This window comes from Callithrix jacchus, chromosome 9 (assembly GCF_049354715.1).
Source record: "Callithrix jacchus isolate 240 chromosome 9, calJac240_pri, whole genome shotgun sequence".
NCBI lineage: Eukaryota > Metazoa > Chordata > Mammalia > Primates > Cebidae > Callithrix > Callithrix jacchus.
This window is the reverse complement of record NC_133510.1, coordinates 98,594,349-98,609,908: the sequence shown is the minus strand read 5'-3', so window position 1 is coordinate 98,609,908 and position 15,560 is coordinate 98,594,349. Positions and strand designations below refer to the sequence as shown.

The 15,560-nt window shown below is 39.9% G+C and overlaps 2 protein-coding genes across 10 annotated transcripts in view; one reads left to right on the top strand and one right to left on the bottom strand.

Annotated features, from left to right (window-relative positions):
- Positions 1 to 9,504, top strand: part of USP44 (ubiquitin specific peptidase 44) — a 34,245-nt gene extending 24,741 nt beyond the window's left edge. For all 7 annotated transcript variants that reach the window (XM_035257339.3, XM_035257338.3, XM_054238754.2 and 4 more), the window contains 3 exons: positions 2,615 to 2,723; positions 5,830 to 6,035; positions 7,504 to 9,504. In XM_035257339.3, coding sequence (XP_035113230.2) covers positions 2,615 to 2,723; positions 5,830 to 6,035; positions 7,504 to 7,703 — 515 coding nt within the window. In that variant the 3' untranslated portion in view covers positions 7,704 to 9,504. The remainder of the gene's footprint in view (positions 1 to 2,614; positions 2,724 to 5,829; positions 6,036 to 7,503) is intronic.
- A 429-nt stretch (positions 9,505 to 9,933) lies between these two features.
- METAP2 (methionyl aminopeptidase 2) overlaps positions 9,934 to 15,560 on the bottom strand; it is a 43,417-nt gene continuing 37,790 nt past the window's right edge. For 2 of the 3 annotated variants that reach the window (XM_035257343.3, XM_035257344.3), the window contains exons 9-11: positions 13,720 to 13,823; positions 12,810 to 12,925; positions 9,934 to 12,119 (exon numbers count right to left, since the gene is read on the bottom strand). In XM_035257343.3, coding sequence (XP_035113234.1) covers positions 11,867 to 12,119; positions 12,810 to 12,925; positions 13,720 to 13,823 — 473 coding nt within the window. In that variant the 3' untranslated portion in view covers positions 9,934 to 11,866. The remainder of the gene's footprint in view (positions 12,120 to 12,809; positions 12,926 to 13,719; positions 13,824 to 15,560) is intronic. The other variant, XM_078337091.1, reaches the window with a different exon arrangement.

The following is a 15,560-nucleotide window of genomic DNA, read 5'->3' as shown; positions in this document are numbered from 1 at the left end:
TGATCTAGTGTGGGCCTGGCACAGTGGTTCATGCCTGTAATCCCAGCACTTTGGGAGGCCAAGGTAGGCAGATCACAAGGTTAGGGGTTCAAGACCAGCCTGGCCAACATGGAGAAACCCCGTCTCTACTAAAAATAGAAAAATTATCTGAGTGTGGTGGTGCATGCCTGTAATCCCAGCTACTCAAGAGGTTTGAGGCAGGAGAATTGCTTGAACACATGAGGTGGAGGTTGCAGTGAGCTGAGATTGTGTCACTGCACTCTAGCCTGGGTGAAAGAGAAAGACTCCATCTCAAAAAAAAAAAGGATGATCCAGTGGACTTTAGAGACTCAGGGGAGAGAGTAGAAGGGGAAGGAAGGCCGAGCACGGTGGCTCAAGCCTGTAATCCCAGCACTTTGGGAGGCCGAGGCGGGTGGATCACGAGGTCAGCAGATCGGGACCATCCTGGTCAACATGGTGAAACCCTGTCTTTACTAAAAATACAAAAAATTAGCTGGGCATGTTGTCACATGCCTGTAATCCCAGCAACTCAGGAGGCTGAGGCAGGAGAATTGCCTGAAACCAGGAGGCGGAGGTTGCGGTGAGCCGAGATTGCGCCATTGCCCTCTAGCCTGGGTAACAAGAGCAAAACTCCGTCTCAAAAAAAAACAAAAAAGAAGAAGGGGAAGAAAGGATAAAACATCACACATTGACTACAGTGTACACTGCTTGGGTGATGGGTGCACCAAAATCTCAGAAATTATCACTAAAGAACTTGCGCATGTAACCAAACACCACCTGTTGACCAAAAACTTATTGAAATTAAAGAATAAGATCTACTTACATAGCATCTTAGTATTGATATTATATATAGCATACACATGTAGTACAGTATACTATATAGAAGCTACACTATAGTTTATCCTATACTATGTGTGGTGTGTATATATATATATATTTATATGTGTGTGTATTCTCCCTTTTTTCCTTATCTCAGAAATAGATTCTAGGGCTTCAGAGAGTAAACTTTTAAGATAATGTAAAAAAAAAAAAAAAACCAGGATATTCCCACATTGAAGAAATGTTATATAAATTGATGGTTTCCTAGAATAACTTTAACAGTTTTTTCTGAGTGCTATCTAATGTGAGCTCATAAAATTTATAAGTTTTATTTAAATAAACCTTTGTCAAAGCTTTTATGATAAAGTATTATTTTTTCTTGGATATAAATGTGAAGAGTCCTAAATGCTTTCATCACCAAATTTGGGGGTAATGTTGTGAATGCAGAATATGGTTTTATAGCAAATTTCTATGTGTTTACTAAGGCTACCAAATACAGGCCTAAAAAAGCTGCTTTAACACAGCAAGGCAAAGGTTTACAATTAGACACCAGGGAGTTGACATCCCCTATCTGGCCACGATTGGACCAGATGTGCTGGGAGACACAGAGGCAATTCCAGGAGCTTCAGCAGCAGCCAGATACCTGGATTACAGGGTTAGACACCTGGAGGAAAGGCTGCTGATGGCCAGTGAAGGTGGCTTAGAGCTCAGCTTCATGGTGGACTGAGCCTAGTTCCCACATGAGAAGCAGCTGCTGCCATGGCTGGAGTCAGAGCTGGTGTACAAGTTGAAGGATAGCTCCTGGACATCAGGAACAAACTGTAGCCTATGGTCCAGCTGCAGGACAGTCCATAGGTGGACCTCTAGAGAAGGGACAAGAAGAATCCTGAGTTCCAGCTGTCTAAGATCCGGTGCAAAAAGAGCAAAAGCAAAATGCTTGAGTGAGGGAGGCCTCAGATGCAGAGCTGGTGAAGGCCTGCTTTCCTAGGCCATTGGCCAGAGCTGGGGTGGTCCCCAGGAAAAGTGGAAGGGTGTTCTAGGCAGTCAAGACCTTCCTCTGGGGTCCTGACTAGCCTCAGAAAATGAACTGACCACACATTTTTTTTTCTTATTTCTTTTTTAAATCTTTTGACCACAAACGTTTAAATTAAGAGTTTGGGAAATGTATATTAAAACGTTTAGGAAATGTTTTAACTTTTCCTATTAATTGGTATAGCTAGTTCCATTTAAAAATATTATGGCTGGACGTGGTGGCTCACGCCTGTAATCCCACCACTTTGAGGTCAAGGCGGCAGATCGCAAGGTCAGGAGTTCAAGACCAGCCTGGCCAACATAATGAAACCCGTCTCCACTAAAATTACAAAAATTAGCCGGGCATGGTGGTGCATGCCTGTAGTCCTGAGGCTGAGGCAGGAGAATTGCTTGAATTTGGGAGGCAGAGTTTGTGGTAAGCCAAGATCATGCCACTGCACTCCAGCCTGGGCAACAGAGCAAGACTCTGTCTCTAAATAAATAAATAAAGCAGTATACTTTCTTCTATTACATTATGTGCAAGATGATGATTAAATGATGTGCTTGTTTACAGAGCTAGCTAACCTGACTAGCTCTTAAGTTTTTTGTTTAATTGCGGATCATGAGTTTCTCAAGGGCAAAGCTTATGTCTGTATGTCTAGTACAATACAATGCCTGGAACACAGTAGGTACTTCTCCTTTCTGACTTAATTAAAATGAAGATTTACTCAGCTTTTCCCTGCATCTTTGAATTAAAGTTGATTTTTATCCTTTGATGTTACAGCAAAGCATAGAAGGTTTTCCTCCAAACCAGTTGTACTCACAGAAGCCCAAAAACAACTCATGATATGCCACCTACCTCAGGTTCTCAGGCTGCACCTCAAACGATTCAGGTCTGTATTAACACCAGTTGCAACGTGATTATTCCTTGTGCTTATGCTTCAAAACTTAAAGAATGCTCCTACTACTTTAATCATTCTTTTTGGCAAATGAATTAACTTTAGTACCATATGCTTGGCTAGTAAATGACTTACATTTACTTATTTATTTATTTAGAGATGGAGTCTCGCTTTGTTACCCAGGGCGGAGACGGGGTTTCACCATGTTGCCCAGGTTGGTCTCAAACTCCTACGCTCAAGCACTCCACCCACCTTGGCCTCCCAAACCGCTGGCTGGGTGTGGTAGCTCATGCCTATAATCCCAGCACTTTGGGAGGCCAAGGCGGGCGGATCACCTGAGGTCAGGAGTTCAAGACTAGCCTAGCCAACATGGTAAAACACCGTCTCTACTAAAAATACTAAAATGTAGCTGAGCATGGTGGTGCGTATTTGTAATCCTAGCTATTTGGGAGGCTGAGGCAGGAAAATTGCTTGAACCCAGGGGTTGGTGGTTGCAGGGAGCAGAGATCTCCAGCCTGGGCAACAGAATGAGACTCCATCTCAAAAATAAATAAATAAAAAACAAACATAAAAATGAAAATACAAGAATTAACCATGCATGGTGGCACGTGCCTGTAATTCCAGCTGCTTGGGAGGCTGAGGCAGGAGATTCACTTGAACCTGGGAGGCAGAGGTTGCAAGTGAGCCAAGATCATGCCATTGCATTCCAGCCTGAGTGACAGAGTGAGACTCTGTCTCAAAAAAAAAAAAAAAAAAAGATAAAAAAGTGTTGAGATTACAGGTGTAAGTCACTGCACCCAGCAGAACATTTCTAATGCCTTAGATGTCCCCTGTGTGCCTGTCAGTCTTACTCCTTTCCCCTCCCCTCAGAAGCAAAGCATTATGAATTTTGGGTGTAGTATTATCTTATTGTTCTTCATCATGTTATTGTATTTCTTTTTTTTCGGGTTTTGCCATGTTGCCCAGGCTAATCTGGAAACTCCTGAGCTCAGGCAATCTGCCTGCCTCAGCCTCCCAGTGTGCTGGGATTATAGCCATGAGCCACTGCACCTGGCTGAGAGATACTGGAAAAAACAAACTCAGTTTCTCCTACCATAATCCTACAACCGAGAATACGAATGTGGCTTCTGCTTACCAAAATGTGTAGGAGATTTCTCCCCACCAAGCAAGCAGTCAGTTCTGCAGTGGACACCAGCTGGGTGTCCTCCAATTCAGTTCTGACACTGTCTACCTAAAAAAGCTGGAGTGCAGACAGTGTCATTCAATCCTACAAATTGAGAGCTCAGTCCCACAGGACTGATCCCCACTTCAGACACCAGTCATATCTCCAGATTTGTGGAAGTTCCGACCAACCTGTTGGCTGTAAATTTAATGGGATTCCCACCAGACACTCCCCTGGTTTGATTAATTTGCTTGAGGGGCCCATGGAACTCGGGAAAACCTTTATGTTTACCCATTTATTACAAAGGAGAGTTTCAAGGATACATATGAACAGCCACATGGAAGAGACCTGTAGGGAATGGTTTGTGGGAAGGGGTGTGTAGGTTCCACATCCTCCCTGGGGGTGCCACCTTCCAGGAACCTCAACATGTTTAGCTATCTGGAAGCTCCAGAACCCCCTCCTTTTTGGTTTTTATGGAGGCTTCAGTACACAGGCATGATTGATTACATCATTCACCCCCATTCCCTCTGGGGGTGGAGGGCAGTGTTGGGGAGGAAGCTGAAAGTACCAACCCTCTCTAGTCATTCCCAGGTCTAGCCCACATCCTAAAGCTACATAGGGGTTGCCAGCTACTCGTCATCTCATTAGCATACAAAAGACACTCTTATCACTCCAGGGATTCCAAGAATTTTAGGAGATATATCTCAGGAAACTGGGAGGAAAACCAAATATGTATTTTACAACTACACAGAGATTGGAATATGACTTACAGTCCAGCAGATAACATAATTTGCATGGTTCACCTTTAGTTCCATATCATTTTACACTGTACCAAGCATTTTCACATGTATTTTTTTCATCATAAAATTATGTTCCTCTCTCTCCCTTCTCTACCTGCTGTTACTTGTCTGAAGCTCATGTTTTAGTACTTTACTACTGTATTTTAATCTGTCTGCCTTGTCTCTGTACCATACTACCCCAAACTGGACTATAATCTCTTGAACTACCACGTTACAGTATTTACCCCTGATAGCACCAACTCATTATGCGTATTGATAAACACACTGGTGGTCATGCTGAGATCCAGTCAGGGGAAATATGACCAACAGACTGAGAAAATGACAGGATAAGGGCATTCTTTGAGTTCTGTCACTAATGGGCAGTTGTGCTGATGTACACACAGCAAGGGGACACAGTTCCTATTTTTTTCCTCTGAAAATCTCTGAAGTGTTGTGAGGAATTAGAAGTGCGCTGTTTTGTTTTCCTCCATACCTGGCCGAGAAGGATCCAGACTGTGTCTCCCATCTGGGTAACCCTCTTCACACCATGGCAAGACAATAAGGAATTAAAAACCCTTTGGTGGGCTGGGCACAGTGGCTTGCAACTGTAATCTCAGCACTTCGGAAGGCCAAGGTAGGCGGATCACTTGAGGTCAGAAGTTCAAGACCAGCATGGCCAACATGGTAAAGCCCTATCTCTTAAAAATACAAAAATTAGCTGGGTGTGGTGGCACACACCTGTAGTCCCAGCCACTTGGCAGGCTGAGGCAGGAGAATGGCTTGAACCTGAGAGGCAGAGGTTGCAGTAAGCCAAGATTTCGCCAGTGCACTCCGGCCTGGGTAACAGAGCAAGCAAGACTGTCTCAAAACAAAACGAAACAAAACCCAACTCTTTCATGGCCTTGACTTTTTGTTAGAGGGTAAATGCCATAAGGCAATACTTTTCCAAAAGTTAGTATTTTTTTCCTACTATTATCTAAAGAAAAGAAGGCAAAATACGCCAAAATTCCTCCACGTATAGCCAACTTCAGCAATGAAAGAATTTTATATATGATTTGTATTCCATGCTGCCTGGGGTCATCTGTTACAACTGTCTAGACCTAGTACATGGCTATTTTCCCTTAATTGTGTTGATAATTTGACTCTGGTTTGTTCACAGGTGGTCAGGACGCAGTAACAGAGAGAAGATTGGTGTTCATGTTGTCTTTGAGGAAATCTTAAACATGGAGCCCTATTGCTGCAGGGAGACCCTGAAATCCCTCAGACCGGAATGCTTTATCTATGACTTATCTGCGGTGGTGATGCACCATGGGAAAGGATTTGGCTCAGGGCACTACACTGCCTACTGCTATAATTCTGAAGGAGGTATGGATAAGAAAAAGTTTTTATCTTGGAAGCTGGAGTTCAGCCTTTAATGATTTCTAAATTGACTACTAAATCATAAAGCTACTGGACCACTTATTTTCTTAGGGAGAATACCTCTGGAGGTATTAAAAAATCAGAGTTTATGCATCAAATATATTCTCGTTTTGTAGTACTTTTGACTAAGGGCTGGAGGGACATAGTAACGAGGATAGTCTTGTTGCTAACTAAAAGTGAGTGTTGAAGACACACTTTGAAGAGCAGATCCTATGGCTTACCTCAGTTAATTTTGTTAAAGAAATAGGGCACCTAATGAACTGGGGGATCACAGATACTTGGAACAAACACTGCGTTCAAGTTTAACATACAAAACTCACTTTTATTTTCTGCCTTCTAGGATAGTTATAGCAAAAGTGATTAGATTGAGATTTCATTTTTTTCCCCCTGCCCTCCCCAACCTTTTTCTGTCACCAGGCTGTAGTACAATGGTGTGACCTCGGTTCACTGCAACCTCTGCCTCCTGGGTTCAAGTGATTCTCCTTCCTTCACCTCCTCAGTAGCTGGGACTACACCCTCGTGCCACAACTAATTTTTTGTATTTTTAGTAGAGATGGTCTTTCATTGTGATAGCCAGGTTTATCTTGACCTCCTGACCTCGTGATATGCCCACCTCAACCTTCCAAAATGCTGGGAATATAGGTGTGAGCCACCATTCCCAGCCTTACCTCCCCGTTTGATACTTACTGTTGAACAAAGGATGAACCTCCATCTCCCACCTTCAACCCCACACACCCCAAACAGAAAAAGAGAAGTGAGGATAAGAAGCCCAGCTAATCCACCAAGGCAACTCAACATTAAGCTGCCAAGTTAGTTGTATACTATTTGCTTTTTTTTTTTTTTTTTTTTTTTGAGACAGTCTTACTCTGTCACCCAGGCTAGAGTGCAGCAGCGTGATCTTGGCTCACCGCAACTTCCGCTTCCAGAGTAGCTGGGATTGTAGGTGTGTACCACCACACCTGAATTTTTGTATTTTTAGTAGAGACACAGTTTTACCATGTTGGCCAGGCTGGTCTCAAACTCCTGACCTCAGGTGATTTGCCCATGTCAGCCTCCCAAAGTGCTGGGATTATAGGTGTGAGCCACCATGCCCGGCCAGATTTTGGAATGAGGGATGATCAGCCTGTATTATTAGTGGCAAAAGCATTAACTGGTAGGTTTACACAAGGAATAGTGTCAGGTACTCTAATCAGTCAGATGCTTGCTGTAAACTTCAAGCTAATTCTAAAATAAAGGTAGATAATTCCAGGGTAATACTGCCCAGTTTATATTTCTCATTAAATAAAAGAAAAATAAATTGGCTAGAAAATTATTTTCCCTTGAGAAAAAGTTTAATTTTCACTCAAACTTAGTGCCTTTCATACTAGAATTTCCTAAAGTCCCTATATAAACATATTTCTGTGCTTTGCTCTAGGGTTCTGGGTACACTGCAATGATTCCAAGCTAAGCATGTGCACTATGGATGAAGTATGCAAGGCCCAAGCTTATATCTTGTTTTATACCCAACGAGTTGCTGAGAATGGACATTCTAAACTTTTGCCTCCAGAGCTCCTGTCCGGGAGCCAACATCCCAATGAAGAAGCTGATACTTCTTCTAATGAAATCCTTAGCTGATCCAAAGACATTGGGGCTTTCTGTGATTTATATATATTCTTTTAAAAAGGGCTGTTGTACCATTTTAAGCTTATTTTTTTCTTATGAATCAGTGCACACTACATTTATACATTTTGTAACTAACTACAACAAAACTTTTTTTCCCCCAAAGTATAAATATGTGTATATCAACTGAAGGTAACTATATTTTTTTCAAATACTTGGAGTTTTAAACTTTTGGTGTTTACCTCAGACTGATGTTAACTCTTTCATATTTTTATGTCTTAATGGACTCAGATTATGAATTTGTGCAGTCTTCTACCAACGAAGTTCAGATGGCATCATTTTGTATACACTTATCTTTTTCAGCTATTTTGTATACAAATTAATAGATGGAAAATTAGACTCTACTTCGGTCACTAATAGTCTTTCTTTCAGGCCATTTGTATATTGAAATTCCCTTGCCCCTTGGAGTTACTGAAGTGACATATCAAGGTATCACCTAAATATTCATCAGTCACACTCATTGGTATTTCTGAGGCTTTGTGTGTTAATAGGCCTTGTAATAGACATGATTTTGGTTAATGTAACCCCAAAATTGTTTTAGTAATTGCTCTTTACTTGGCATAGTCAAACTATACATGAAAATGGCAGCTTTACAAATAGTATATTTAAGTGAACTTTGGAACTATGGACATGAAAAAAAATGATGGCTGGGATTTATGATTTTGGTCTGGCAGCAAACAGTTGTGCAGTAGTCTAATAAAGCAATCATAAAATGTCTGAATTCAGCAAACCAGCATATGATGTTATTCAAATAGTTTACCTTGGGCATGAGTTCATTTTGTAATGTCTGATGACATTAAAACTTCATATATATTTTTTAGTTCAAAGGAGTAAGAGTCTTAAAGAGAAGTAATTATAGGGCAGAAAAGGTAACTTAAAAATTGGCTACTGGACTATATGTCTAGCATCTCATTCTCCTAAATAACTAAAGCTTGATTACTTACTCTTGTTAGGATTATGTGTCTCTTCAACACTGGCCCCGAGAATTTAAAAAGGAATTAAAAGCTATCTAAACTTGCATTAAAAAAATACAGTGTGAGTCACTCTTTAAAGTACTGTTGCTGCTAACTTATCTTATTCGGAGAGGGTAGAATTAATGAATCTCTGTAGACCAGCTATATAATATCTAAGCTCAGTGGTAACCACAGGAAGATCATTTATTTATTTATTTTTTGAGATGGAGTCCCGCTGTCGCACAGTGGTACAAACTCAGCTAGCTGCAACCTCCGCCTCCTGGGCTCAAGTGATTCTCCTGCCTCAGCCTCCTGAGTAATTAAGATTACAGGCACCCGCCACCATGACAGGCTAATTTTTTGTATTTTTAGTAGAGGCAAGCTTTCACTATGTTGGCTAGGCTGGTCTGGAAATCCTGACTTCACGATCTGCCTGCCTCAGCCTCCCAAAGTGCTGGGATTACAGGCATGAGCCACTGCGCCTGGCCTATCCTTTTTTTAAAGTGGGTTTATTTGCAGGTTGAAGTCTTAGTGAAAGATACTATCTTGTAGAATGCTGTTCACCACTAGTTCATCTTTAAGTACAGACTTGAAAGAGATCTCTACCAGTAAATTTTTCTTAAGTTTCACAAAATAAGTTGTTAGCTGATAGTGAAGTGCAATGAGACTTTATCACTGAACAGACAAATCATTTGTGCCAAAAATAACTGGCTATGTTCAAAATTGTTCGTAATACCTATACAAATTGTTACCTCAACTGTTACACATTTAATACCTCATTAAAAATTTATGTGGTCAAGTTACTGGAGTCTAGCCTTTTCTAATTTCAAGGACTATTTAAAAAATGTCATTTTTACATTTTAGCATGTAATTTTAATGGAATTCTTAAAAAGTCATCAACTATGTTATTTGTAATGGTATAGTTGCTTGTACTTATTTCAATACAAAAATATATAAGAAAGTGACTTAACCCTTTACTTTGTAATCCATTAAAACTAACACCCATGGGGGGGGCCTGAAGGAGGGGGATGTTATTGGGCCACATGGGAAATCTGTAGTACTTTCCATTCAATTTTAGTATGAACCTAAACTGGCTGTAAAAACATCTCAAAATACCAATGATAAAATTAAAACCTAAACAATAAACAGAAACTTAAGATTTCTTACTATGTATATTAAGCTCAACATGGACATCTACATTCTGCTAAGTTGATCTAACAAAAAACAACATGTTTTGGTTGTAAAATAATTTACTAAAGGCACTATTGTTAAACATCAAACTAATAATCTGTTGCCAATAAGGTACATCATTGTAACATAACAAAATTTTAAGAGATACATGGCTAATATGCAAACAATACAATTTTAAGTGACAGCTTTCCTATTTACAAGATCATGTCCCTTCCAGCCATTACAAGGGCATACAGTGATGCCATTGCTCCCAACAGTTACCTGGGAAGGGGGCTTGGAGCTCATAATTGGTTTGAGATCACGGCTGCCAAGATCTTTAAAAGCTCCAAAAGTCTCTTCACTCATAAAGGCCAATTCTAAAATTCCTGGGTTTAGAAATCAAGATACTTATACTTCCACATCAAAAAGATACGGACTCAACCCCAAAGGAGCTAGCTGGAGGGCCCAGCCCTGACAGTATGTCCAGGCATGAACTGGTGAGCTCTGCTGCTAGCCACAGCATCACAGAAAATGGAGAAATTAGTAAAATGTGGCTATTGAACATTAGCACCATAATAAACAGCTCATACAGCTAAAAACTAGTTTGTTTCCCCACAAGATAACATTCATTTATAGCTCTAATGCTGAAAGAGCAGCTTTTTAATGTAACACATGATCTAGGTACAGAAGTCATAGGTTTCTCTTCCTATGATAAAAACTTTCAACAAAACACAAACTAAACAGCATCCCAGAGGCAATAAAATCTCATTGTACTGAAACATACACAAATTAAGGCTACCTTGGTATATAAACAATTTAGAAATTATGATGGAACATTCCCATAAAATTATTTACATATAAGAATTCAAGCAACTGCTTAAAGAATCAGTAGTGGGCCTCAGTTCAAACAAGTTAATATTATCATCGTTACATTCAACTTAATACACTTAGCCGCTAAAAGGAAAGTAACTGTAACCTCGCTTCCTGAAATACCACTAGTAATGTGAAGAATACAAACCTGTCAAAGGGCAAGGTACTAAGGCATTTGCCTCATGAATGAAAAAGCCAAATAATTTCAATTTAATTTTTCTAACTAGAACAAGATCCAAACATGGAAAGTTTTTTTTCTTCTTTGCTTTCATGGCTTTAATGCTCTTTTAGTTTTCTGAGCAAGCTGAATACATTCCCTGATAAGTACTGTCACTGGACAAAGGATCTAAACATTGAGATTTTTACTAAATCAAGGTTTCGAGTTGGCACAATGTTCCTACTAAGTCATGTTTCAGTTAGTACATCTTTCCAATGTCAGGGGAAAAAAAGACAAGGACTAATCCGTCCTATAGAGAATGGCGAAATATTCCTAAAGCTGTATATTTATTAAGAAAAGATGATTGTCCCTCTTTATGCATGTGTAGATCTTGTTTTAGCCACTATGCCAGAAGAGTCTCTGTGTAGAGGCCTACATTTCAGATAAATCTCTCTGCATTTCTCTACGTTAAGTTTAGATATCTATCCTGTCCAGAATTATAACCACAGACATTGAGATGTAGCTCTCCGATCTGAAAATGTCTTTATTTTTTAGAAAATGGATTCCAGGAAGGTTAAAAAGCAACACCAGAGGGTATGGGTGCAGAACTGGATGTAGTCATTCAAAGCATTCAAGTAAGAATATGGCAATATAAATATTCAAAAAGTATCTCTTAGGTGTTCAAAACAAAACGTATAAGTCATTCCTAACTAATTTGAGCTTTATAGCATTTTCCTAGACAGGAAGGGGAAAACAGTTAACATTTAAAAGTCCTGAAAGCGTTTTCCTTGGTTAATCACATTAGACGGTTTACCTTTGATCAATTTCCTTCTTTTTTTTTTTTTAAACATGGATGAAAGTATTACATGAGTCCACTGTTAAAACAGATATGTTGCAAATTAATTCTGGTATAATGTTTTCCAACAAAGCTTAGAAAATAAAGGTGTTGAGGTGGCTTTGGACTAAGTTTAATAGTCATCTCCTCTGCTGACAACTTCTTTGCATGTTGGACGCAACAGTATGGTATGTTCAAATTGGGCTGTATATGATCCTTTAATGTCACATAATGGTGGATATGGATCTACAATGCCCAAGTCACATAGATTCTTCAGAGCCATCAAGTATTTACTTTCTCCCAAGCGATCCAGCCATCTGCGGCAGAAGGCAAGGGTGCCAAAGTTTTCATTGATGACATTTAACAAGTGTTTTGTTCTTGGAAGCCTAAGAGGAGAAAATCCAAGATTAACTATTGGCTAGAGAATTACAAATTCATTTCCCTCATTAAGAAAAGCCCAAACCTTAGCTGTGTCTTTGTAGTTGAAGTCCAAAAATATTTGTTGTTGCTCTTTCAATAATCAAAAGCCAGAATGTAGAATAGCCCATACCTAATTATAGATGGCAGCTGAATAGGAAACCAGCTGGTGGCCATCTCATTGTGTTTACGTGTCTGTGCATGTGTGTTACATTCCCAGTACAGACTTAGCTACATGGTATTATCATGGAAATTTCCTTTTGTGTGTAGGAAGCTCTACAACTTGCATATAAAAGATGTAAATCCAGACTTCAATCATCTTCTCCAAATGTTAAAAAAATTCAATATAAACTGAAAGACATTGTAAATGGAAGTTTACCAAAGGGAAAATATTAAGAAAAAAACCTAGGAATGCTAACAAAATAATCTCTGACATTTATGATTATCAGAAACCAGACTTGAAGAGAACAGGTGTGTGTGTGTGTGTGTAGTTTTTACTCTCAGTTAAAATGTTTAACAAGCTAATTTTTTTCTTATTGTTGGGCTATAGAACTTTACATTCATGAATATACGTTTTAAAAATGTATGTCACATTGTTTTAAAATGCTGTTAACTCAGAAGAGATGCTTGTTAGCCACATAAAATTAATCGTCTCTCACCTTATTGGCACATGTCCAACATCAAAATTTTTCATGTAATGTGAACATTCCATATCATCATGAACAACACCTTTTCCTGTACTACCAAAGGTTTCAATTGCATATACTTCTCCTTCCTTAAAAATAAGTAAGGGTCAAGGGGAGAGAAGAAAAATTCAGAATGAACCGTAATTACCATCTCTCTCTCTCTCTCTCTTCTTTTTTGAGATGGAGTCTAGCGCTGTTGCCCAGGACAGAGTGCAGTGGTGTGATCTGAGCTCACTGCAACCTCCACTTCCTGTGTTCAAGTGATTCTCTAGCCTCAGCCTCCCGAGTAGGTGGGACTACAGGCACGTGCCACCATGCTCAGCTAATTTTTTGTATTTTTAGTAGAGACGGGGTTTAACCATGTTGGCCAGGCTGGCCTTGAACTCCTGATGTCAGGTGATCTGCCCACCTTGGCCTCCCAAAGTGCTGGGATTAATAGGCCTAAGTCACCAAGCCTGCCCAACAATCACCATCTCTTGAAGTCCCTACCTGATGTAAGTAGCAAGATGAAATAGCCTCTGGCAGTCCTTATCTAGCCTTGCCCTGCTTTATCTCCTTAGCACTTTTTGGTCTTTCTGCCTCCCTCTATGAATTTTGTTCACATCTCTACCCGTAGAACCTACTAAAAAGAAACTGGCACCTGGGAATGCTCAAAAAATACTCATTAAATGTTGAATAAATAATCCTTTCACAAACCCAATTTTCACAACTGATTTAGGGCTGACTATACACAATTTCCACATTATTCAAATGGCCCAGTTCCTGGCAGGGTGAATATGGATGATAAGCTAATTCTGGTCAGTATAACTATACACTTAACTATCATGACCTTTTGCTTGGAAGGGAAAATGTCCTCCATGGGAGCAAAAAGTGCCACGCATACCTCCATTCTTGTTGCCTCTCCTCCTTTCACAATCGGCACGGTTTTCCCAGCGTGTATTCTATATTGCCCAATTGAATGTCCATTTAGATTACGGATTGGTTTCACTGTTATTAAAAAAATAGGGAAATAGAAGTTATTCGGGATCTCAAGAAGCAAAAACAGATCTCTTATATTTTGGTACAGAGTTCAAGCATTTATTCAAAAACCAGATATGGCTCTACTAAATAACCTTACATTAAGGTAGTTAAATATAAACTGGCATCTAGTGGAATATAAAATGTAGTTAGTTGCAGTGTTATTAATACTAGAAATAGGCTGGGTGCTGTGGCTCATGCCTGTAATATCAGCACTTTGGAAGGCTGAGGCAGGCAGATCACCTGAGAGTTTGAGAACAGCCTGGCCAACATGGCGAAACCCTGTCTCTACTAAAAATATAAAACTAGCTGGGTGTAGTGGTGGGTACCTATAAATTCCAGCTACTCAGGAGGCTGAGGCAGGAGAATCACTTGAACCAGGGAAATGGAGGTTGCAGTGAGCCAAGATCATGACACTGTACTCCAGCCTGGGCAACAGAGTGACAATCCATCTCAAAAACAAAACAAAACAAAAATACTAGGAGGATGGAAGAAAGAATTACAGGATTAAGGGCGTAAGGGAGGTCATCTAAGGGGTACTGTTAACAAAAAAAAAAATGCCGTGTACACAAATAATTAGAAACATAAAAAATACATATTTGTATTGTTATGGACCAAAAAATAATGTGAAAGATACTGTTAAGATGACAGTATTATAAAACTTTATATCAACATTTCAAATGTTCAAAAAGAAAATCTATGTGCCTGAGACACAATAATTAAGAAAGAAAATCTAAACAACCCCACTGTCTGGACAGCAATGACAGAAATACAGATTGTGGCACATTCATACAATGGAATAATATTCAACAATAAAAATAAAAAGCTAGGAATACATTTAACAACTGGAATCAAACTGCTAGAAGTTTTATTTTCCAGTTAAAACAACTGGAATAAGACAAAATGAGCAGAAAAAGGCAAAATTACATGCATACTATACAATTCCATATTTATAATAGTTCAAAATTAAGCATAATAAAACTACTGTTTAGAGATGCATCATCGGGTAGCAAAGACATAAAGAAAAGCAAATGCAAATCCTTCCATACTTACAGTGCTGATAAGCTAAATACATTTTAAAATTCAGACATCATCACCAGTTCTCTAAGACTTGGCAAATTGACCCCACAAGCCAAGATAGTGGCTCACTAAAGGCAGGCTGCTGTAAATGGAAAGCAGTGTATTGGTGCTATGGTTTGAATGTATCCCCCAAAGTTCATGTATTGGGAACCTCATCCCCAATGTGATGGTGTTGGGAGGTGGGACCTAATGGGAGGAGTTTGGGCCATGGAGGCACCACTCTCTATTATCTCAGGAGTGGGTTCTTTATAAAGAACGAGTTACCACCTTTTTTTTTTTTTGAGACTGAGTCTCGCTCTGTTGCCCATGCTGGACTGCAGCAGTGCGATCTCAGCTCACTGCAACCTCTGCCTCCTGGGTTCAAGCAATTCTCCTACCTCAGCCTCCTGAGTAGCTGGGACTACAGTAGAGATTGGGTTTCACTCTGTTATCCAGGATGGTCTCAATTTCCTGACCTCATGATCTGCCCACCTCAGCCTCCCAAAGGGTTGGGATTACAGGCATGAGCCACCACGCCCAGCCTGAGCTTGATCACTTCTTGCTCTCTCTCTCACACTTTTCATTGCTCTTCTGCCTAATGCCATGGGATGATGCAGCAAGAAGACCCTCACCAGATGCCGGTCCCTC